Source organism: Ovis aries, chromosome 14 (assembly GCF_016772045.2).
Source record: "Ovis aries strain OAR_USU_Benz2616 breed Rambouillet chromosome 14, ARS-UI_Ramb_v3.0, whole genome shotgun sequence".
In the NCBI taxonomy this organism is placed as follows: Eukaryota; Metazoa; Chordata; class Mammalia; order Artiodactyla; family Bovidae; genus Ovis; species Ovis aries.
In genome coordinates, this window is record NC_056067.1 from 63,418,949 (window position 1) to 63,443,718 (window position 24,770).

Consider the following 24,770-nt stretch of genomic DNA (forward strand, 5'->3'; position numbering starts at 1 on the left):
CCAGTATCATGCATGGAACCTGGACTGGCGATTCGTTTCATATATGATATTATACATGTTTCAACAGCATTCTTCCAAATCATCCCACCCTCTACGTCTCCCACAGAGTCCAAAAGCCTGTTCTACACATCTCTTTTGCTGTCTCACATACATATTTTTAAAAATTAAAAAAATGTATTGAAGTATAGTTCATTTCTGCCATACAGCAAATTGATTCAGCTCGACATGTATATTCTTTTCCATTATGATTTATGCCAAGATACTGAATAAATTTCCCTGTGCCATACTGTAGGACCTCATTCTTTATCCATTCTCTGTATAAAGAGATTTCATCTGCTCATCCCAAGCTCCCAGTCCTTCCCTCCTTGGCAACCACAAGCCTGTTCTCTATGTGTGTAAGTCTGTTCCTGTTTCATTGATATGTTCCTTTTAGATTCCACATACGGGTGATATCACAGGAATATTGTCTTTCTCTTTCTGTCTACTTCACTTAATATGTTAATCTCCAGGTTCATCCATGCTGCTGCAAATGGAATGATTTCGTTTTTAAAATGTCTGAGTGGCATTCCATTTTCTCTGTGTGTATAATCATATACATCTTCTTTATCTATTCACCTCTTGATGGACAATTAGGCTGTTCTCATGTCTTGGCTATTGTAAGTTTTGCTGCTATGAACATAGGGGTGCATCAATCTTTTCAAGGTATAGTTTTTTACCAGACGTATGCTGAGGACTGGAATTGTTGGATCATATGGAAACTCTGTTTTTACAATTTTGAGGAATAGTCGTACTGTTTTCCACAGGGGCTGCACCAGCTTACACTCCCCCAACAGTGTAAGAGGGATTCCCTCTTCTCCACACCCTCTCCAGCATCTGTTATTCGTCAAGTGTCTAATGACGGCCATTTTGATCGGTATGAGGTGGTACCTCCTTGCAGTGTCGATTTCCTTTCTCTCCTAATTAGCAATGCTGAGCATCTTTTCATATGCCTATTGGCCATCTGTGTATCTTCTTTTAAACAACAGATATCAGTTGTGAGAGTGACCTCTATGGATTTTGTCTAAAATGAATGACACCTCGGTAAATGGCTCATGAATGTGCTCTGAGTCCAACTTCACGTTGCTTGTCAAAGGACAGAGTGATGAGGTCTTCAGGAAAGGAATAGTGACTTTATTTGGAAAGCCAGCAGACCAATGACATCGTGTACTTGTGCCCCAAAGAATCATCTTATTTGAGTTAGATGGGCTTTTGGGGAGTGAGAGGGATGGTCCAACACTGTTTACTGAATGTAAAATAACCCTAGACCATTGGGAAGAAAATTCCAAGAAGAGAGAAAAATACAGATTAAACACCCATGTGTGAACTCACACACACACACACACACACAGAAACACACACTAAAAGAGATGGGGAGGTGTGGCTGGTTGTTGCAGTGTTTTAATTCACTAATTAATGTCTGTGCTGGCTCTTCGTCGCTGTGCACAGGCTTTCTCTAGTTGTGGGAAGGGGCCTGCTCTTTGCTGTGGTGCAGGAGGGTCTCTCATCACCGGGGATTCTCTTGTTGTGTCACACCTGTGCCAGGAGCCAGCGTGAGGAACTCTGCCCATGGCAAAGGTCATGAGGAAGGAGGCTTGGCATACGCAAAGGCGTGATCAAGCCTCAGGAAACCCCCTGTTCCCGAGCATCTAACCCCAAAACCAGAGTCTGTTTTATGCTCTCCTCCATAACCATTTTTCTTGGAGAAGGAGTAAACATGCAGCTCCAAGGCAATAACAATTCCTGGGCGTGACAAGAGTGTTTCAGCTTACGGACTGCTCTGAAGGTTATCTAGCCCGCCTGTATAGGTTCGTCCGGCGACATGTGATTGTTTACAGCCTCCAAATCTGAGAGGCACGAAATGTTTTAGACTTGCTAAAGGCAAATTCTTTTGGGGAGTTAGAAATTATTAGTATAATGGGTCAGTTAGGAATTATATTGGTGAAGGGTTTTTCATTTGTTGTGTCAATAATTGCTGCTAATTCCCTGCTCTGGGTGGGACAAGGATGTCTCAGGTCAAACCTCTCTGCTGACAGACTAGCTTGTGTGACAGGATTATCCATACTCCTGCCACATGATTGTTTACTACCTCTTAACCATAAATAGCACAGAGAGTTTGGAGTATTTTGAGAGTCTTGACTAGCATAGGGCCTTTTCTTCTTGTTGAGTCAATGATGGCCGCCAGGCCTCCATATCCTTAGGCACCTGGGAATATATTAATCAATGTATTTGGAATATAGAAAAGGAAATACAGTAGTTTTTAAGGTTAGCAATACTAGACTTTTTGAGTTAATGGATTTTCTCTTTTGTAATAGATCACTGTAATTTGTTATAAATCACTGTGTCCTTGCTATGTAAAAATGTAACTTTATCGTATCTTAAGACTAAATAGATCTTAAGGGAAACATTGGTGAAAGGATTTTCATTTGTTGGGCTGATGTTTGCTGCTAAATCTCCATGTTCCCTACCCTTATAATGAATATAACTAGCGTATAGGAAGAAATAAGTATTAACCTTTAAGCATATAGGAGAAATAAGTATTAACCTTTAAGACTAATCATGTTAACCTTGGGTTACATAAATTCCTTTCTTGATTGTAACTCACTACACCCTCACCTTATAGGAATGTAACTTTATTTGGAGGGTGGTGCCTGGTTTAAGAAAAACACCCTTGGAAGAAATAAGTTTTTGGTTATCAGAAAGAAAGGATCATAAAATGTCAGCAGGTCTCACTCATGGCCAGAAGATGATGTACCTTTTTATACATTTATGTGAAGCACCTGATTTTGATAAAGGTCAGGACTGCTGACTCCCGCGTGACTCTGTATTCATCCCTATGTGTAACAAAAGGTATATAAGCAAACCCCAAAATAAAGAAATCGGATCAGTTTCCGGAAAGACTAATTCCCCCATGTGGCTTCTTTCTTGCTCCCGTTTTTCTGGCTGAATTCCCATCTGGAGCATGGATGCTATTCCACATAATCCAAGTTATTCAGCCTCTCTTTCTCCACTAATCTTCCTACTACACTCTCCGTTTCTAATCTCTCTCTATATCTGTAATTAAATATGTATTTTTCCAAAGACGCTGACTCCGTCCCCCCACCTTCGAATCACCCTGGATCCACCGGGGCTGGACCCCGGCACACCTGCTCTAGGCACATGGGCTTGTGGCCCACGAGCTTACCTGCCCCGAGGCATGTGGAATCTTCCCGGTCCTGGGATCAGGCCTGTGTCCTCCACATGGGGAAGCAGATTCCCAACGCCTGGACCTCCAGGGAAGCACTTTTGCAAGCTTTTTTTCCACTTAATTTATTTATTATTATTATTATTATTTTTTTTATTTTTACTTTATTTTACTTTACAATACTCTATTGGTTTTGCCATACATTGACATGAATCCACCACGGGTGTACATGCATTCCCAAACATGAACCCCCCTCCCACCTCCCTCCCCATAACATCTCTCTGGGTCATCCCTGTGCACCAGCCCCAAGCATGCTGTATCCTGCATCAGACATAGACTGGCGATTCGTTTCTTACATGATAGTATACATGTTTCAATGCCATTCTCCCAAATCATCCCACCCTCTCCCTCTCCCTCAGAGTCCAAAAGTCCGCTATACACATCTGTGTCTCTTTTGCTGTCTCATACAGGGTCATCATTGCCATCTTTCTAAATTCCATATATATGTGTTAGTATACTGTATTGGTGTTTTTCTTTCTGGCTTACTTCACTCTGTATGATTGGCTCCAGTTTCATCCATGTCATTAGAACTGATTCAAATGTATTCTTTTCAATGGCTGAGTAATACTCCATTGTGTATATGTACCACAGCTTTCTTACCCATTCATCTGCTGATGGACATCTAGGTTGCTTCCATGTCCTGGCTATTATAAACAGTGCTGCGATGAACATCGGGGTACACGTGTCTCTTTCAGTTCTGGTTTCCTTGGTGTGTATGCCCAGCAGTGGGATTGCTGAGTCAAAAGGCAGTGCTATTTGCAATTTTTAAAGGAATCTCCACACTGTTCTCCAGAGTGGCTGCACTAGTTTGCATTCCCACCAACAGGGTAGGAGGGTTCCCTTTTCTATTTATTTTTAATTAAAGGACAATTGCAGTATTGTGATGGCCTCTGCCACACATCAGCATGGATCAGCCATAGCTATACTTACGTCCCCTCCACTGTGGAATCTTTTAATCCTGGAATCCTTTGTTCCTGAAGCTGTCCATGCAGGTCTGGTCATAATGTCCCTTTAAGCCCTGACAAGACAGAAGGTTCTGTCTGTGCTGCCACTTTTTACCTCTATATGAATGGGAAAGTACTACACCTTTCTAGTTCAGAGCCTTGAGAATAGTTTAGGCCCTCAGTCGTGTCTGACTCTTTGTGTTCCCACGGGCTGCGACCTGCCAGGCTCCTCTGCCATGTGGGTTCTCCAGGCAAGAATGCTGGGGTGGGTTGCCATTTCCTTCTCCAGGAGATCTTCCCAACCAAGGGATCGACTCAGGTCTCCTGCATTGCAGGCAGATTCTTTATCATCTGAGTCACCAGGATAGCTGACCAGTAACATAATGTGATTCAATATTTCCTCCCTCAATTAACATTGGTATTGTTTTCCATTTACTTTTCTCATGGACATGGTGGGATTTTGGCATCATGCTTTCACTCTGTGCAGCATAACACTGACGTGGAATACACCATAAATTTAAAAATAAAAGTATGAATACAATGCTAGATTTCTTTTTTTTTTTAAATTTATTTATTTATTTATTTATTTATTTATTTTTTAATTTTAGTTTTTTATTTTTTAAATTTTAAAATCTTTAATTCTTACATGCATTCTAATTTAAAAAAAGACATGCAACAAGCAACGAAGATTTACTGTATAGCATGGGGAGCAATAGTCAATATCTTGTAATAAGCTAAAATGGAAAATAATCTGAAAAATAATGTATGTGTGTTTGTATAACTGAATACCACCTTGCTGTGCATTGGAAACATTGTAACTCACCTACACTTCAATAAAATATGTATATGATGAAATTAAAAATAGAACCAGTAAAATAAATAAATTTTAAAAGAAAATGAAAGAAAATGAAGTCACTCAGTCATATCTGAATCTTGGCAACGCTATGGACTGTAGGCTGGCAGGCTCCAATGTCCATGGGATTTTCCAGGAAAGAATACTGGAATGCATTGCCATTTCCTTCTCCAAAGAGTGCAGGCCAACTTCAGCATACTCCCTGATGGTCTGTGTACTCACTCTCACATTCCAGCTCTGCATATGGTCAATGCATGTAGGCAACCTGAGCTGCCCAAGTGTCTCAGCCCAGATGGTGAGTTTGTGGAAGGTCCCTGGAAGGAAGTCAGAGGCTGAGTCCCAGGACGTCCCCACCCCTCACTCCCCAGCTCAGCTCAGGAGCCCTTCCAGGTTTCACCAGCATCACTCTAGAATCCAGTGCCCTGACCTTGCCCCCCACTAAGTTCATAGAACTCAAGTGAGATATGGGTCCCAGGAGACCTGAGAGAACCCACCTGCAGGGTTCAGGGGCCTCTGGCCCAGACTCAGCCCTGCAAGTGAAAGATTTGCCATGAAATGCTTGGGCTGATTCTCTCCCCATCAGGATCGCTGGCCCCTCAAGTTGTCTGAGCCCTGTGGTTCCCACGAACTGGGGGTAGCGTGGGCGTCCTGTGCCCACCTGTGGTCCCCTCCCTGCCCTGCACATCTGTCCTAGGAGAAGAAGCTCAGAGAGGATGGAAGGCATGTCTGTAGCTCTGAGTGCCCAGTCACCCTCATCCCCACCCTGTACAGATGAGGAGACCACGGGGCCCTAGAGGACAAACAGGATGTGGTCCCTGGGGGGGCTGCCGCTGCCCCTCAGGGTTCCCACGGCCATGGACCTGCAGAGGGGGGGCGGCACCTCCGGGGACCCAGTGCCGATGTCTCCAGGCAAGGCTCAGGAGGCATCTCAGCCCAGACCTGAGGTCTCAGCTGTTTCTCTTTCTGCCCATTCTGATCACCTACTCTAGAAGTTGGGACCCAGTTTCTTGTCCTGAATCAGCCCTGGACAGTCTGGCTCCAACTATGACTCAGAACTTTATTTTCTCAGCCCACTCCAGAAATGGAATTTACTTCTCATCTTCAGTCAGTTCATAAATTATTGCAGAGCACCTACTCTGTACCAGGCATTGGTGCCACAGAGCAGATATGCACCCATGACCCAGTAAACCCATCTTCTGTAGGTGCTTGAAGATTTCAGATTCTGCTGAATGTGGGCATCAAATGCTAACATTTAAATATTTTTTAAAAAGAACATATATAAAAGTAACTGGGGTTCATGTCTACACTGTGAACATTCAGAAAAATGAAGATTATGACATCTGGTCCCTGCACCTAGAAGACAAAAGAAAAAAGAAAAAAAGGATAATTAGGAGAAAAATGGAAACAGTGACAGTAGCAACATGTGAGCCCCAGAATGTCTTCACTTTAAGAGATCCTGACATTTCTTGGTAAAAGAGTTCTTGGGCGGTTTAGTTCTAAGCCAGGAGAGACATCACACAGACAGCTCAATGAGCATAAGTCTCTGAGGAGCTTGATTTTCACCCCATTTGCCACCTCACTTCACACCAGGGTCCTCATGGTGTTATCCTGTTCAGCCCTCCGCTTGGTTGAGCCAAGCCCGATTGTGCCACCAGTTGATAACTTAAAAGGCATGAGATTCTCAAATCCTTCGCTTCGGTGAAAAGAAGAAAAAAAGACAAAACATATAAATATCGATGGATGAACACAACACATGCAAAGCCTCCCTGGTCAAGTGTTCCCTCACAGCCCTCAGTGATCTGGAGTGGAACGTCCGCCAGAAATCTCCATGATGACGGGACTTTTTAAACATCTGCTCTGTCCACCCCATGGCGCCTGGCCACATGACGCTACTGAGCACGTGAAATGCGGTGGCTGTGACTGAAGAACTGAATGCTTCATTTCATATACGTGTAGAGTCATTGTCTGTACCGCGTGGCTGGGTGAGTACTTTATCGGCCAGTGCAGATCCAGACTGAGGGGGATACTGTCCTGTTTCTACCCCTGGAACCCCAGCACCCTCAGGGCACATGGCTGGGAAAAGTCCGAGGTTCCTTTCCCGATAGCTCAATGGTAAAGTATCTGCCTGCCAATGCAAGAGGCATGAGAGACGTGGGTTCGATCCCTGGGTCAAGATCCCCTCAAGAAGGGAATGGCAACCCGCTCCAGGATTCTTGCTTGGAGAATCCCATGCACAGAGGGGTCTAGTGAGCTACACGTCATGGCTTCACAAAGAGTTGGACATGACTGAATCGCCGTAGCACGCAGACATGCAGCCTGATGTGGCAAGTGGCACCACACTGGATATCTCAAAGAGAGTATACTTCATCTCTTTATTTCTCCAACTTGCATTGCTTTGATTATTGTTTCATGGAAAGCGTTTTGTTTTAAATAGAGCAGGGTGCACATGTCAGTCTTAAACTTCCACTCTATCTCTCCCCCGTCCTTTCCCTCTGTAACTCTAAGTTCTTTCCTAAGTCCAGAAGTGTGTTTCTGTCTTGTAAACGAATTCATCCTTGAAAACTGTTACTAAACAGAGGTTTTTTTAAAAAATGGCTTCTTTTATTTTAAACTGAATAATTTGAAGACTCAACTTGCAAGTTTTTATGCTTTACTGGAATTTTCAAAAAAGTAGGATGACTATTGTAACCTACCTTGTATGTGCAATTGATTAGAATACCTTCTCCCTAAAGGTTAGATAGTTAAAATAGAGTGTTAGAATAGCCAGGGTATTACTAAGAGGTGGTGGGTTTTTTGAAGATGATCCTATAATTCTTGGACTCCACCGTTCACCTCAGAGCTGCTGGGCGGCTTTGGAGGAGGAGAAGGAGTGCCCATGGAGGAACCCCTTTAAAAAGAGATGTAGCTCTTCAATTGATAACACTCTGTGTGCTCAAAGGATGGGGCCAGGTCAGGGTCAGCATGGTCTTGGTTTACATAGAATTCCTCATAGATACTGGTCTCAGTGAAGAGGCGCAAGGGGCTCAGGGGAGTGGGATTGAACAGTCCCTCAGAGAGGGTCCTGTGGTCCAAGTGGACGAATATCACATCCTCTGCTGCTGGGTCCTGAGAGGAAGGAGATGTGAAAGACGGAATGAGATGCGATCTTTGAGGCTGGAGTACTGGGCATTGGAGGGGCTCGGGCTGTGGCAAGGGTTTGGGCTGGGAGGACCCACCTCGCTGTTCACTGTTCTGTCTTCCTTGGGCTCTCCTTCCGTGATGGCAACATCTGCGAATGGAAGAGAGTAAGGCACTTGGGGTGGGGGCGATTCTTCTAGACCTCCATATCTTTGGTAGGGACATGAAAGCCAAAAATGCAGGGGTGTGCCCCTGGTTGCTGAATCCGTCTACTCCACTAAATTAAATAAATAAATAAATAAATAACAAAAACAACAACAACAAAACCATCTCATATATAAGCCCAGCTACTGATGGGCTCCCTCAGGAATCTGTGCAAACCCACAGAGCCCATCCTACATCTTCCGTTATGGACCATCCTCTAATGCGTATCAGCAGATTCCCAGATCATAAAGGGGAGAACAGAGGACTGTGGTTGAAGGAAAGAACAGGGCTTGAAATGTCCCTTGTGGCCCAGGTACTAAGAGTCAACTTTCCAGTTCAGAGAGTGGGGGTTCTATCACTGGTAGGAGAACTGAGATCCCACATGCCTTGAAGCAACTATCCTCAGTGCTGCAACTGCTGAGCCCACGAGCTCTGGAGCCTTAAACTGCACCCCTGCACCGCAATGTGGATCCCCCATGCTGCAGCTGAGACCTGATGCAGCTGGTAAGGGGAGGGAGGAGGGAGGGTGGTTCAGGATGGGGAACATGTGTATACCTGTGGCAGATTCATGTTGATGTATGGCAGAACAAATACAATATTGTAATGTAAACAATTAATTAACACATTCATAAAATGAACATAGTTTCATTGTCCTCTGGTAGATATTCCCTCAGGGATTACAACAATGTCAATCAGTTTTTAACCTACAGGAAGTAAAAATGCCATTCTCTGCTATGAGCCCACCTCCCCCTGGGTCAGAGGATGCTGAGCTCGCCTCTTCAGACTTATGATTTGGGGTAGAACACCAGTGACAGTTTGGCTCTTCATACTTACTTTATGGGTAACCAGTGACAGACAAGAACAGTGAAGAAGATGCTGGTATAGATGAAGGCTACAGAGAGCCTAAGGAGAAGGTGCAGCTGGCTGGAGTGGCCTTGAGGAAGCCGTACTTCTGCCAACAAGCCAAAGGAAGAAGGTCTGGTTATTCATTGCATATAGCCTGCCCCTACACACAGGAGTTATTGTATCCTTTTGTCAAAGTGTGTCAGCAACCCTCAACCTGATCAGTATGGTCTCCACTTCCCAGGAGGCACCAAAGCATCCAGGAGAGATGATAGCAGGGGATGGAGTAAGGAGGCCAAGAAAGACCAGCAGTGGTCTGAACCAGGTCCCCCAGGCTCCCATGAAGTTTTTCTCTGCTGCCCGTATGACAAGGCATGGTGCTTTTGCATGAATGGGGACTGCTTTAATCGTTGATATATTTCCCGCCTTATCCACATGGACCTGGAATGGAATCCTCAAGAAGACATGACACTTCTGTTTCTGAACTGTGGAATGTTTCATTCAGAAAACACTAGCAGAGGAATAGCACATACTGAAGGTGCTCCCTAAAATCCTCCCCTTTCCCCCGATCCTTCCCCAAAGATGCTCATGGAGCGAGTGTGAGCATTTCCTTAAGCATGTGAGCATTTCCTCAAGTCACTCTGTCTCGCTTTGTTCAATGTAGAAATTCCCAGTCCCAGAGAATCAGAAACTCGGTGCCCCCTCTGGTTCTAATACAGACCATGATCTCAAACGCTGACATTACAGGGACGTTGAGGAGCCCAAAGTCACAGAGCTGGGAGGTGGTAGCACCGACACTCAAACAGGAGCCCTCTGTATTCTCAGAAATGTGCTGAGATAGGAGACCGTCTTGCTTACCTTCCGTGGTGTGTGGATCCATTGTTGATGGGCAAGTACTTGTAGTGGATCCTAGGGGAGAAAAGCCAGAAGGGGTGAACAGTAACCTTCCTCACCCCACGAAAGGAGGACTCTTGTTTCTGGACGATTGACCTCCTGCCTGTCCTGAACTCTCTCATCCTTCAGAGCACTGATGGGGGAGGGGAGAGCTTCTGGTCCCTCACCGTGAATATGTTGAGTAGACCCTCCATTCCAGAGAAGAGATGGCGGAAGGAGGTATGAAGGATATGCCTGGTGATGAAAGACAGCTGTAAGCAAGAGATATCCTCTATCAGTGCTCTTTAATTGGAAAATCACCTGTATGTCAGAGGTGCTACTGGGAAAACACTAAGAGCAAGGGGCCAAGGCAAACTCGGATCCTCCTGAATGACCCCAGCCTCTCCTCCTCATGGGTTTACCCTGACCCTTTTCTTTATTTGTCTGTATAGACAGGACTCTGCTATGGAGCATCGATACAGGAGGTGGAAGAGGGTAGAGATGCCATCTGCCATCTGTCTTCCTCTCTCATTCTCATTGCCTCCATTTCTCCTGAAGCCCTAAGGTCCCCTGACGCCAGCATGGAGACCTTGAGAAGGAGCTCAGTGATACAGTAAGATATCATGGGAAAAGCCAAACGGTCTCCTTGACACCACAATGTGATTTAGTGTATTGTAAAGCATGGGACTCTTCATGGGTCCTCCAGGCAAGAATGCTTGAATGTGTTGCCATTTCCTCCTCCAGAGGACCACGTTTTGTCAGGACTCTTCACTATGGCCCGTCAGGCTTGGGTGAACCTGCACGATTGGCTCATAGCTTCCCTGAGGTACGAAGGCCCCTTCACCACTACAAGGCTGTGATCCATGAGGAGGAGATAGTGAAGGACAGAGGAGTCTGTCCTCCTGCAGTCCATGGGGTTTGAAAGAGTTGGACACAACGTAGCGACTGAACAGGAACAACAAAGCATGGGCCAGGAAGAGGTGCCTCACCTGTGACAGACAGGAACAGTGGGTCGCTGGAGTCTGACCACCAGGAGAGTGAGTGAAGGAGCCGTAGCACCTGTAGACCCCGCTGTGGGCTGGGGTCCCAGGACCCAGAGGGAACTTTGCCTGGAGTGCTCCCCAGGGACCCTGCCCTCCAGCGAGCCGGTGCACAAGATTCTCCCCCTCCCTGAGCAGATGGAACTGGTCATAGGTGCTCTCTGGAGCTGTAGACCAAGGTCACGTTCTCCCCAGACCTCACTACTGGGCTCCCCTTGGGCTGGGAGAGAGGGTTTCTTGGACAGACCTGGAAGGAGGAGAGGCAGTTTCATGAGACAGGCTCTTCCCGAATCCCATGTCTTTCACACCTGAACTGAGAATTCACACCCATGGTTCCTCTCAACTCTCTCTCTCTCTTGCTCTCACTCTCCTATTCTCCCCTGCCTCTCTCCTACTTTCTCTCTCTAGGTCATTGAAATTGCCTCCCTCCTAATTTTTTTTCTTTTTGTATTTTTTTAAACTCTCCCTACTTCTACTTGGATTGGTTGATTTGATCGGTCTTCTTTCATTCGGAGCCTCTCATTCTCTACCTCATCTCTATCTTTCAACATTATTCATCTATTCTATAATCTGTCTATATCTCCATCCACCGTTCCATCTACCCATCTTATCATCTATCTATATATCCACCCATCGTTCCGCCCTCTATCTGCCTTCCTATGTATGTAGCTCTCTTCCTGTTTTATCATCCATGTACATGTGCATCCATCATCTTACCTATCTATCATCTATTTCCACTCCCATGACTTCCTCAGCCTCTTGGTCTCCCTGGCTCTCTTTTGTAATCCCTATTATCTACCCCCACATCACCAACTTTCTCGATCTTTGCACCCACCCTCCCTCCCAAGTCTCTTATTTTTAGGGCTTCTCTGTCCATTCACTTCTTTCTCATGAATTCTCTATCCCTTTTTCTTTCCATTTACCTTCATTTTTTAGATGTTTCTCCCACTGCCCCAGTCCCTTTGGCTTATTTCCTGTGTGCGCACAGCAACTGTGTTTCTGCCTCTGCTTTCCATTGACTCTGTTTTCTCTCTGATTCCATCTCTCTGTGGGCTCTGACCTCCATAATTTTACAACGTTTGGTGTGAAGTTGCACGTGGGCCTGAGCGTACAGCATAAGAACCCATGAAACACACAACATACAGGAGCTGGCATTTGGCTCCGTCACCAGGGACCTTGGTGTCCTGGGGCACAGTGTGGCTCAACCACCTGGAATGAAGCCATATCTGAGTGAACACAGTCTTTGTGCGTCACCCGGGGCATGAGGACTAGGGCTCCTGGGGAAACAGCCTGAGACAGACCAACCTGGTCATGAAGTCTTGGGTAGATACATGGTGTATCCTTGGGTTCCTTGAGTAGAGAAGAGAGTGTAGAGTTGAAATGGAAACCAGGCTCCTGAACGGTTTCTGGCCTCTGAACAAAGTCAGGCAGGAAGGGCACCCTCTGCTCCTTGCCTTTCTGTCTGTATCTCTCACTTCACTCTTTATCTCCATCTCTGAGTTCCTCTGTCTCTGCCCCTGCCTGTGTCTCTTCTGTCATAACAGGTGGTCTGTACTTGTTTCTCCTCTTTCTTTGTCTGTCAGATGCAACTCTCACCAAGTCGGTTTCTCTCCATGAAAAGCACCTTTCTCTCGTCTCCCACACCACCACCTGGGGCTTCCACATCCTGGTACATCCAGTCTGTATGCCAGCTCTTGACATTCTCACCTGTGATCACCATGTCCAGAGGGTCACTGAGAGGATGACCACTCTGAGTGGGAGAGACTGAAAGCACAGAAACATTTTCAGGAAAACCTCCTCGTCTCAAGGTCATCTGCTTACCAACCTTAGTTCCACATGTGGTTTCATTTCCTTGGAATGGGACATAGCAATTGTAGATTTGGGGTTTTAGGATGCGGGCATCATGGGATGCCATCATTCTGCCCACTGCAGGACCAAATTTCCTCTATTAAATAGCGTTTTATCTGGAAGGCCTGGAGCACTTCCTGTCGTTCTGACTGGACCCTGACTCACACTCCCACCAGAAATCTATGGGGTCTGGGAAACTGGGACAACAGGTGGCCTCTCTGGACAAGAGCTCTCTAACCTGTGACCACAGTCTCCAGGGGTCGCTGGGTGCTGACCATGCAGGGGGGAGGTGACTGTAGTGACTATAACGCCTGTGGGTCCCCACGTGTGCTTCAGTCACGGGGCCACGAGGAAGTCCTTCCAGAATATGACGCCTGGTGTTCCCTGCGTGTGCTTCAGTCACAGGGCATGAGGAAGTCCTTCCAGAACATTACAGCCTGGAGCACAGGGACATCGGTTCTGTCACCCTTGTGCAGCCTGAACCTGTCCAATCCGAGAGGGGAGTGACCGGAGAGTCACATGCTGTCCTTGAGGATCCCAGGGCTTGGCCAGGCTGACAGGGAGGGCTTGTAGTGATCACCTGGGGGAAAAGAATGCATGGTTTACAGTAGAAAATAGGAACCCCTTCCCCTCGCCGGGCTCAGACGACCCACCCCTTCCCACATCTCTAAGGCTCCTTTTGAAACCAGGGGAACCCATGCTGCGTGGAGATTCCCACACCACAGAGGCATAGCACACCCTACACCAAAAACATCTGCTGAGAATTTTGAGCGTGTGTGTGTGCTCAGCCGTGTCTGACTCTTGTGACCCAGTGGACTGTAGCCTGCCAGGCTCCTCTGTCCATGGGGATTGTCCAGGCAAGAATACTGAAGTGGGTTGCCATTTTCTTCTCCAGGGGATCTTCCAACCCCAGGATTGAACCCCCATCTTCTGCAGCCCCTGCATTTCAGGCAGATTCTTCACCACTGAGCTACCCGGGAAGCCAGAGAATATTGAGCAAATGTCAACTAAGAGATTCTTCCTGGATGTTGATGATGTAAAATTTGTTTTATAAAACAAGATGGAGTAGACACCCAATGGAAGCACAACCTGTGTGAGTGAAATGATGTCAGCTCACATGAGAAACACAGGACATGATGGAGTCTGTGGTAGAACCTTCTGGAATCTCAGGGGGCAGGGCATAGGTTCTCCCCTTCTTCTGAATGGAGGCCAGCAGCAGCAGTTCTCTGCAATGCCCATCCATGGAACTGCTGGAGAGCTGGAGCCATCACCTTGTCCTCCAAGGGTGTGTTGTCCCTGGCCCTGCTGCCTTCCCTCAGTCTACAGATAACACCAGTCCCTCCCAGTCACCCCAGCTCTGAGCATCACAGTCTCCTGTAGGTGCCCATAGAGCCTGGCTCAGCAGAGGGAAGAGTGTCTGGGGGAGGGTTTCTGGACCAGAATTGGGGCTAGATTTCCCTGAAAGTGTTAGTCAACCAGTCGTGTCTGACTCTTTGTGACCCCCTGGCCTACAGCCCACCAGACTCTTGTATCCATGGAACTGTCCAGGCAAGAATACTGGAGTGGCTTGCCATTTCCTTCTCCAAGGGATCTTCCCAACCCAGAGATCAAACCCAGGTCTCCCTCACTGCAGGCAGATTCTCTACCATCAAAGCCACCCTGGCCTCCCATTTTCACCTTCCAAAAGACTCACCCTTATATGGTTATGACTTCCCATGGTTGATTGACTGTCACCCTACCTTCTGTGCCATCTCCCCTCTTATTACAGGAGAGTCTTACTTGAGGTGGAGGCAACCACTGTTTGGGGAAAGACTCACCCTCTTGTGCCCAGATGCTCTGGATCAAGAAGAACCCTGGAAAGAAAGACTCGTGATGGACAATCCATCTCATGTCAGACCTGGTCTTCTACTCCTCCAGCCTGTTCTATGGGCCTCATTTGCAAGGACGGTGCCCAGCCTTGATGAACCCAACCATTAAGATCCACTTCACCCTAGTGGAGGCAGGGCTCTCTGTTAAGGAGGACGCAGCCCTCCAGGTCAATATTTGGACCAGGCTTTGTTCTGTTCCAGGACTCAACACATGCCAGGCTGACGATGGTGGACAGCATGGCGCTGCTTCTCCTGAGCAGGAGGCAGCAGCTCAGCAGACCTGAAGAGTACACAGGATGTTATGATGACGCCCAAACTAACATCGTGTGCAAGCTGACCACAGGACGGAGAGGTGACTCACACAGGCTCTTCTTACCTTAAAAAAGGCAGAGTGTGGGGGCCCCGGCTGAGGGAGGAATTGGGCTTCCTCGAAGATTTTAAGGCCAGTTCTGTCTCTTCAGAGTGTTTAACAGACTTGAACCGCAACCTCTGACCCAACCTTACTTTGGTTACGTTTTCAAGTTTACCAAAAATATATGCTGCAATATCTAATCTGCTATGACTTTGAGGCACTGAATTGTTTTCTGTTTTCATTCTTGATATGATTTTCATAGCATTTCTTATTTCATTCCTATATTTAAAAATTTCCAAGCATTACATTTTATCTTTAATGTTCAACCATCTCTATGACATCTGCAGTAAGACTGTCTTTATTGAAAATGCTCATTTCATGATTTTTTTAATTTATGGATTTTCCTATATTGTATTTTCTTTTCTATGTATGCATGGCCAAGTTCCTTCAACATGAAACAGTTTTTAATAATTTATGTATAGTTGGCTTACAATATTATATTAGTAGAGGTGTATTACATAGTGATTCAGTATTTTCAGAGATTACACACAATATAAAATTTATAACATATTGACTATTATCCCTGTGCTGGACATTGTAACCCTGAGTTTATTTTATTGATGGTTGTTGGTGTTTCTTAATCCACTCTACATACTTTGCTGCCCCTCATAACCACTCCTCTCCCCTCTCCCCTCTGGTAACCACTAGTTTCTTCTTTGAATCTGTGAGTGTGATTCTCTTTGGTTATATTTTTTCATTAATTTTTATTTTCTTAATAAATATTGTTTATCTGGCTGCATCAGATCTGAGTTGTGGAATGTGGTATCTTTTTAGTTGTAGCTTGTGGGATCTAGTTCTCTGACTAGGGATTGAACCTGGACGCCCTGCATTGGGAACCCAGAGTCTTAGACACTGGACCATCAAGGAAATCACTATTTTGAATTTTAGATTCCACATATAAGTGAAAACATAGAGCAATTCTCTTTCCCTGTCTTACTTATTTCACTAAGCATAATGTCCTCCAAGTCTATCCATGTTCCCAAAAGTCAGGACTTTGTTCTTTTTAGAAAGCTGAGGGGGCTTCCCTGGAGGGTCAGTGGTGCAGAATCTGCCTGCCAATGCAAGAGATATGAGAAAGCTGTGTTCGATGGGCCGAGAAGATCCCCTGGAGAATGGAAGGGAAACCAATTCCAGGATTCTTGCCTGGAGAATCCCATGCACACAGGAGCCTGGGCGGCTACAGTCCATGGGTCGCAAGAGTCGGACATGACTGAGTTGACTTAGCATGCATGTATTCAGCCTCATATGGTTAGTGGCACCACACTGGCTATCTCAGAGTATATTTCATATTTTTATTTTGCCAACTAGCATTATTATTTTTTCATGGAAAGCATTTTATTTTAAATATAGCAGTGTTCACATGTCAATCCCAAACTCCCCTTTATCTGTCCCACCACTCTTCCCCTCTAGTTTCTCTAAGTTTGTTCTCTAAGTCTATAAGTCTGTTTTGGCCTGTAAATAAGTTTACCCTTGTAAAATGTTCCTGAAGAGGGGTTTTCTTTTATTGTTTTTTTTTTTTTATTTTAAACTGAATAATTTGAAGAATCAACTGGCACATTTTTTATGCTTTATTAGAATTGTAGAAAAAGTAGGGTGATCATGATAAGCTACCTAGTATGAGCGATTGATTATAGCATCTCCCCAAGCAGTGACATAGTTACAATAGAGTCCTAGAATAGCCAGGAGATTATTAAGAAGTGGTGGGATTTTTGAAGACGATACTATAATTCTTGGACTCCACTCCTCACCTCAGAGCTGCTGGGCTCCTTTGGAGAAGACGGAGTGTCCACGAGGAACCCCTTTAACAAAAGATCTAGGTCCTTGATTTGTAATACTCTGCGTGCTCAGAGGATGGGGACAGGTCAGGGCTCAGCACGGTCTTAGTTTATGTTGAATTCCTCATAGATAATGGGCTCGACAGAGGGGTGCATGGGCCTCAAGGGAGCGGGAGTGAACCGTCTCTCGGAGAGGGTCCCAAGGTCCAAGTGAGCGTATATCACATCTTCTGCTGCAGAGTCCTGAGAGGAGAGAGGTGAGAATGATGGACTGAGACGTGATCTTCGAAGGCTGAGCCGCTGGGCATTGGAGGGGCTCAGACTATGGCAAAGGTTTGGGCTGGAGGACTCACCTCGCCGTTCACTTTTCTGTCTTCCATGGGCTCTCCATCCATGATGGCAACATCTGTGAATGGAAGAGAGTTAAGGCTTTTCAGGGTAGATGCAGTTATTTCAGACCTCCTTAACTTTGATAGTTACATCAAAGTTAGAAAAAGGCAGGGTTGTGCCCCAGGTTGATGAGCCTGTCTACTCCACTAAATGAAACAAAACAAAACATTCCATATACAAGCCCAGCCATTCATGGACAGTCTCAGGAACCTGTGCAAACCCACGGACCCATCCTACGTCTTCTGTTGTGGACCAGCTTTTCTACGTATCAGCAGAGTCCCAAGATCATGTAGGACAGAAAAATGGATGGCTGTATTTGAAGAGAAGAACAAAGCTTGGAATATCCCTGGTGGCCCAGGGATTAAGAGTCAACCTTCCAGTTCAGGGAGCGTGGGTTCTCTTCCTGGTGGGAGAACTGAGATCCCACATGCCTTGAAGCAGCTATCCTTAATGATGCAATGGTTGAGCCCACGAGCTCTGCAGCCTTGAACTGCACCCGAGCTCCACAGTGAGGATTCCCATGCTGCAGCCATGACTTGATGCGGCCAAGAATAAATCAATACATATTTTCATAAAAAGAACAGGGTTTCATGGGTCTCTGGGAGATGTTCCATCAGGGATTACAACAACGGAAATCAGTTTTTAACCTTCAGGAAGTGAAAATGCCATTCTCTGCTATGAGCCCACCTCCCCCTGGGTCAGATGATGCTGAGGTCGCCTCTTCAGACTTACGATTTGGGGTAGAACACCAGTGACAGACAAGAGCAGCGAGGATGATGCTGGTAGAGGTGAAGGCTATGGAGAGCCCAAGGACAATGTACCACGTGCTGGAGTGATCCTGAGGAAGCTGTGTTTCTGCCAACAAGCAAAAGGAAGGTCTGGGTATTCGTCACACACGCTGTGCCCCTACACACTGGATTTATTGTATTTTTGTGTCCAACTGTCAGTAACTATCAACCTGATCATTTATGGTCTCCACAACCCAGGAGGCACCAAAGCATCCAGGAGAGATGCTAGCAGTGGATGAATAAATGGGCCTTGCAAGACCAGCAGAAGTCTGAAACAAGGTTCCCTGGGCACGGATGCAGTTTTTCTCTGCTGCCCCGTATGACAAGGCATGGTGTTTCTGGATGAATGTGACTCTTTAATCCACAATACATTTCCCCCTCCATCCACATAGACCTGGAATGGCATCCTCAAGAAGATATGACACTTCCATTTCTGCCCTGTGGAATGCTTAGTTCACAAAACACTAACAGAGAAAAAACACATAAATAAGGCGCTCCCTAAAATTATCCACTTGCCCTGGCATCTTTGTGCAAAGATCCTGGGGGAGGGAGGGTGAGCCTCTCCCTTAAGCATGGGATTAGGTCACTCTAACCCACGTTGTTCAATTTAGAAATTCCCAGTCACAGAGCATGAGAAACTCGATGCCCCCTCTGGTTCTAGGCAGACCACAGTCTCAAATGCTGACATGACAGGGACGTTGAGGAGCCCAGGGTCACAGAGCTGCGAAGTGGCAGAGCCAACACTCACACAGGAACCCCTCTGTCTTCTCAGAAATTTGCTGAGACAGGAGACCATCTTGCTTACCTTCTGTGGTGTGTGGATCCATGGTTGACGGGCAAGTACTTGTAGTGGATCCTAGGGGAGAAAAGCCAGAAGGGGTGAACAGGAACCTTCCTCATACCCACTGAATGAGGGCTATTCGTTCTGGAAGGTTGACCTCCTGCCTGTCCTTGACTCTGTCATCCCTCAGAGCACTGATGGGGGAGGGGAGGGCTTCTGGTCCCTCCCTGTGAAAGCACTGAGTAGACCCTCCAACCTGCAGAAGGGATGGTGGAAGGAGGTGGGAAGGATATGCCTGGTGGTGAAAGACAGCTGTAAGCTAGAGACATCCTTTCTGCTCCAGGAACGAGTGTCTGTGCTCCTTAATTGGAAAATCACCTGTATGTCAGAGGTGCTTCTGGGAAAACATTAAGAGCAAGGGGCCAAGGCAATCTCTGATCTTCCCAAATCAGCCCAGCCTCTCCTCCTCCTGAGTCTACCCTGACCCTTTTCTTTTTTCCCTGGGTAGGCAGGACTCTGATGTGGACCATCCATACAGGAGGTGGAAGAGGGTTGAGATGCCATCTACTATCTCTCCTCTTCTCTGGTTCTCATTTCCTCCATTTCTCCAGAAATGCTATGGTTCCCCTGACACCAACAGGGAGCCCTTGAAGTAGAGCTCACGATACAGTAAGATGTTATGCAAAAACCCAAATGGACTATTTCCCCAGTGCAATCTCATTTACTATAATGTAAACCATGGGACTCTTCATGGGTTCTCCAGGCAAGAATGGTGCAGTGGGCTGCCATTTCCTCCTCCAGGGGACCACGTTTTGCCAGGACTCTTCACTATGACCCATCTGTCTTGGGTGGCCCTGCACGACTGGCTCATAGCTTCCCTGAGGTTGAAGGCCCCTGCACCACCACAAGGCTATAATGCACGACGAGGAGATAGTGAAGGACAGAGGAGTCTGTCATGCTGCACTCCATAGGGTCACAAATAATTGGAGACAACAGAGCGACTGAACAGGAACAACAAAGCATGGGCCAGGAAGCGGTTCCTCACCTGCGGCAGACAGGAACAGTGGGTCGCTGGAGTCTGACCATGAGTAGGGAGAGCGAGTGAAGGAGCCGTAGCACCTGTAGACCCCCCTGTGGGCTGGGGTCCCAGGACCCAGAGGGAACTCTGCTTGGAGTGCTCCGCGGGGGACCGGCTGGGCAGTGAGCGGGCGCCCAAGGTTCTCGCCCTCCCTGAGCAGATGGAACTGGTCAAAATCGATCTCAGATGAGCTGCAAACCAAGGTCACATTCTCTCCTGACCTCACCACGGGGGCTCCATGGGCTGAGAGAGAGGGTTTCTTGGACTGACCTGGAAGGAGGAGACCTTGATCTCAGAGCACAAAGTAACTCTAGTCCTAAACAGAGGACTGAAGCCCGAAGTGCTGAACAAGAGAGGCACTGCAGTGAGAAGGCCGCCCACCGCCAGGAGAGAAAGCCCCACGGCAAGGGACACCCGGCACAGGGAAAACTGCAGAAATAACTTTGAAAATGGAGTGTCATTTAAAATCCTCTTGAAGAAATCAGTAATTTTTAAAATGAATTGTCATTTAATGTCCTTTTTAAAGAAAGAGTATATATATATATATATGTCAATAACTGAATCACTCTGTTGTACAACAGGAATTAACAATATCTTAAATCAACCAGACTTCAACAAACATAAATTTAAAAACTTTTTCTAAAATAAACATGTGCAGTTCTCTTGAAATAAATGGAACTTACTAACTATTGCAGGGACTATCAGAAAACATGGCATTGACCCAGAAGAAGAGATTATGGAGTGGAAATTGCCAGAATCTCATTCGATCTTTGAGCGTCTCATTCTTGAGGACATGTTCAAGGCTGCCATGCCCACCCCCAGGGCCTGGAAGGGACTCTTTAGCAGGGAGGGTTGGAGGGACCACTCCTCCCTCTTTGTGCAGAAGGACGCATTAAACCAAGAGGCTGAGCAACGTCAGGCTGTCGACCTCCATCTCGATCACCCAGGGGCCGGACTGCAGGGCGTCTGGTACCTCATGTGCTGCTGACAGAGGAAGGGAGCTCTGACATGAAAGCGGGAAACTAACCCTGTAACCACCATCGGTGGCTGCCTGAGCGGGAACTGCCCATGTCCCTGCTCTGGTACATTTTTCTCCGTTGGTCGTTCTTTCACGTTCTCGCTCCTTCGCTCTGTCACCGGCTGTGTCTTCCCCTTAGCACACGGCAGGGACTCTGTTCTTTTTTCCCTTCCACTTTCACACCTCCTCTCTCTGCTTTGTTCCCTCTCCTGAGTTTGTGAGTGACTCTGCACACCTGTCATTCTCTCCCAGTACTGATGCTGGACTGGACACCAGGCCTTCTGTGACACAGAGAGCAGAAGGGACTGGCTGGCCACACTCACCTGTGATGATGATGTCCACGGGGTCGCTGGGGGCTGACCACTCATAGGGGGAGCGGCTGACAGAGCCGTAGCATCTGTAGGTGCCCACACTACCCTCAGTCATGGGGCCAATGAAGAAGTCAGCTCGGGCATGCCCACCCGTGAACGTCTCTCCACGTCTCTGGAAATGCACTGTGCTGCTCTTTTTGTGCAGGATAAATGTTTCAAACAGTAACGATGAGTGACAGCGGAGGGTCACATTCTCTCCTGCACGCACGAGGGTGCCTGGGTGGGCTGAGATGGATGGTTTGGTGGACACATCTAGGAGCAAACAGGGTGTGAGCTTCAGTGAGTCACCCTACCTCGGCACTTCCCCGGACATCTGAAGGTGTGAAAAACCTCCCCATGAAGCAGCAAAGCCAACTGCCCTTCCTGTCTGTTCTGTTGCATTTTCTTCAGCCTTGTCGTCGGGCTCTGGCTCATGCTTTTCTGTTTCTCTTTGCTCAAGACCTCCAGCCTCCTCTGTGTTTATTCTAAGCTCTTTAGCTGTTGGATCTGCTCTCGGCTTCATGCATGCATCCAAGTCACTTTAGTTGTGTCTCACTCTGTGGGACCCCATGGACTGTAGCCCGCCATGCTCCTCCTTCCATGGGATTCTTCAGTCGAGAATCCTGGAGTGGGTTGCAGTGCTCTTATTCATCCCATCTCTATTATGCCTGGTGGGGGGCTGGGGTGGGTCTGCTTCTCTGGTAGAATACATACCAGGTATAATACATACCTGGCTCCCTTCACACTTGTCTCCTAGAATGTGGGTGAAGATTGGCAGGAGATTGGGAAGCAGGTGGAGAAAAAAGTGAACATTTCCCCACCTGTGACCCCCTCTTCATGCCTCTGGAAAGATTCCTGGGATGACTTGGTCTTAGCTGGACCCCAGCTCCTTCATATGGGATTACAGCTCCCTACTGAGTGGCAGGTACTGGATCAGGGTCCACCCTTGGCCTCCCAGTTGGCAGGCAGTGGCAGCATCCTGTCTAACTAATGCCTAGGGAGGCTCCTCCTTCCTGAACCAGGGGAACACAGCCCTCTATTCAACACCCTGAGTTTAAACTCTCAGACTTGGTTCACTTTCCTTGGTTCAGTTCTGGCTGGGAGTCCTGAGGATGTCTTTGGCTGCACGGCACGTTGACCTAGGGTAGGATTGCCTGCAGGCACAGGTGTCCCGGGCTGGGCTGCACCCCTCCTACCTGTGACCATAATCAGCAGGGGATCACTGACATCGGACCACACAAAGCGAGACCAATCGGCTCCAGAACATGTGTAGGACCCGGCATGTTCCGTGGTCACCGGACCAAGGGTGAAGGTGTTGAAATGTTGTTCCTGGATCTTGTGCAAACTAGTCCCAACTCTTTTGAACAGTCTGAATATCACAAATAGAGGACCAGAGTGACACCAAAGAGTCACAGTCTGTCCTAAGGGAACCACAGGACTTGGCCAGGCTGACAAAGAGGGCTTCTCATATTCACCTAGGAGAGAAGGAGACACAGGCTTTGAGAGAAAAATTGGAATGATCCCCTCTCCCACTGCCCTCGTGGGTGCTTCCCCTTCAATTCTTCCAACTTTACTCCTTAAGATGCATCACCCTGATGATCAGGGCCACCTGGGGCCTGGGGACAGACAGAGACACAGTCAACCGAGGACGGACATCTTGAGATTCTAAGAATATGATTCTCGGAAGTGATTCTTCAGAATCATTCTTTGGGTTGACAAAATGTTGTGACACTTTCTCTGAAAACACAAAACACTGGGGATTTCTTGGTGTTCCAGCGGTTAGGAATCAGCACTTTCTCTTCCAAGGGCCTGAGTTGAATCCCTGATCAGGGAACTAAGATCCTGCAAGCTGCACAATGCAGGCAAAAGAAAACACCAAAAAATGGATGCCTTGACAAGAAGGGAAAGGACTTCCCTGTTGCATTTGTTGTAGCTCAAATGGTAAAGAATCTTCCTGCAATGCAGGAGAGCAGGGTTCAGTCTCTGAGTTGGCAAGATCCCCTGGTCAAGGAAATGGCAACCCACTCCTGCATTGTTGCCTGAAGAATCCAATGCATAGGAGCCTGGTGAGCTCCAGTCCATGGGGTCACAGAGAGTCGGACTCAACAGAGCGACTACCACTAACACAACTAAGCCGTGAAAAAGCCACTTGCCTGAAAAGAAGGAGGTAAACCTTGAACCCTGCTCCTTTGTTAGCTAACCTGCATCAAATGTGCAACAAGGTCCAGGTGGCCCTGCCTGAGGTCCAGACCCTGCCCTGGGCTCAGCTCTAGTGGGTGCTCCTGCAGATCCTGTTGTTAAGGCTGGAGGGAGAGACCATGAGTCTCCTTGTCCGAGAGGGATCTGTGGGGTGCAGCCTATTGCTCCCGTCTCATAATTGAAATGGCACTCAGAGGGCCCAGCTCCCAGCTGCCAGACTTCACCTTGTGCCTTCAGGTCCAGAGTCCAGAGCTGGGCTAACCTCTGGGGAGAGTGAAGATGAGTATCAAGGCCAATAGGAGGACCTGGGATCCACAAAGCACGCGGCTCTCACTGTACTGACAGGGGGCTCACCCGGGCCCCCAGTGTCATCTGCATCAGCCAGAAATGCTCTTTTCAACAGAGAAATAAGGGATGGGGAGGACTCACCCACAGCTGCCCAGATCCTCAGACTCACACAGATTCCTAGAAGGAAAAGCACGTCAGAGATAGCTAGTTCTGATGGACCCCACATTCCTGGCACCCTCATCCAGGGAACCTGGTCAGTGGTGCGAGGACCGCACGATTTCCATCATAAGCCTCTCCAACCATGTCTTCCAGACTCACCAAGACTCAGGAGGCTGAGAAGTATGGGGCACATGGCTCTGCTTCTGTGAGATGGGTGGCAGAACTGAGCAAAGCTGACTGAGTCACAGGATGCGGAAGCGGTCGGTGTTGTTGGTACAGTCAGCCTGGTTCGTGTCACATGGGGAGATGGCCAGCCTCTTCTCATGCCAGGGATGGAAGTCTGACCTGAGCCACATCACCGAGCAAACCTCATGGCCCGAGCATCACATTTGTTTCCCTAAACACTGTAAACCTAAGAGGATTCAAACAGATCTTGCTGCCTTTAGGAAGTAGTAACTGTGCTTCAGTGTATACCATGCAGGATGCTTTTCTCAAGCTCATGATAAATCTCATTAACGCTAACTCTTTGCAGAAGACAAATCACATGCTCCCACCTCGTATGTCAGGCTCAGTTCAGATTGCCAGTTAATGACTCATTAATAGAGACTTTTATTCTGCATTCTTATGGAGGACCAGACATGCATATTACGGCTCTTTGAAAA

At 47.2% G+C, this 24,770-nt stretch overlaps 1 protein-coding gene and 1 pseudogene across 2 annotated transcripts; both read right to left on the reverse strand.

The window, feature by feature from the left end:
• Positions 1 to 8,016: 8,016 nt before the first annotated feature.
• LOC114108700 (killer cell immunoglobulin-like receptor 2DL3) lies at positions 8,017 to 11,986 on the reverse strand (annotated as a pseudogene).
• Positions 11,987 to 16,835: 4,849 nt separating this feature from the next.
• Positions 16,836 to 24,352, reverse strand: LOC114108740 (putative killer cell immunoglobulin-like receptor like protein KIR3DP1). 2 transcript variants are annotated; one of them, XM_027978809.2, is made up of 9 exons: positions 24,268 to 24,352; positions 24,091 to 24,126; positions 22,659 to 22,937; positions 21,436 to 21,735; positions 20,062 to 20,364; positions 19,041 to 19,091; positions 18,180 to 18,302; positions 17,411 to 17,463; positions 16,836 to 17,300 (listed from the first exon to the last, which is right to left on the reverse strand). In XM_027978809.2, the coding sequence occupies exons 1-9, from the start codon at positions 24,299 to 24,301 to the stop codon at positions 17,163 to 17,165; spliced, it is 1,317 nt and encodes a 438-aa protein (XP_027834610.2). In that variant the 5' UTR covers positions 24,302 to 24,352; the 3' UTR covers positions 16,836 to 17,162. The 2 variants fall into 2 exon arrangements, with proteins under 2 accessions (XP_027834610.2, XP_042088438.1); XM_042232504.1 differs by having other exon boundaries at positions 24,091 to 24,352.
• Between the last annotated feature and the right edge of the window lie 418 nt (positions 24,353 to 24,770).

What these genes read in the sequence shown, in the direction of transcription:
- LOC114108740 (XM_042232504.1), bottom strand. Translation starts at nt 24,190, where the DNA reads ATGAGGGTGCCAGGAATGTGGGGTCCATCAGAACTAGCTATCTCTGAC. An exon ending in ACTGTTCCTGTCTGCCGCAG is followed by an intron (nt 19,092 to 20,061) that starts GTGAGGAACCGC and finishes TTTCTCCCCTAG; the next exon opens with GATCCACTACAAGTACTTGC. An exon ending in GGATCCACACACCACAGAAG is followed by an intron (nt 18,303 to 19,040) that starts GTAAGCAAGATG and finishes GCTTGTTGGCAG; the next exon opens with AAACACAGCTTCCTCAGGAT.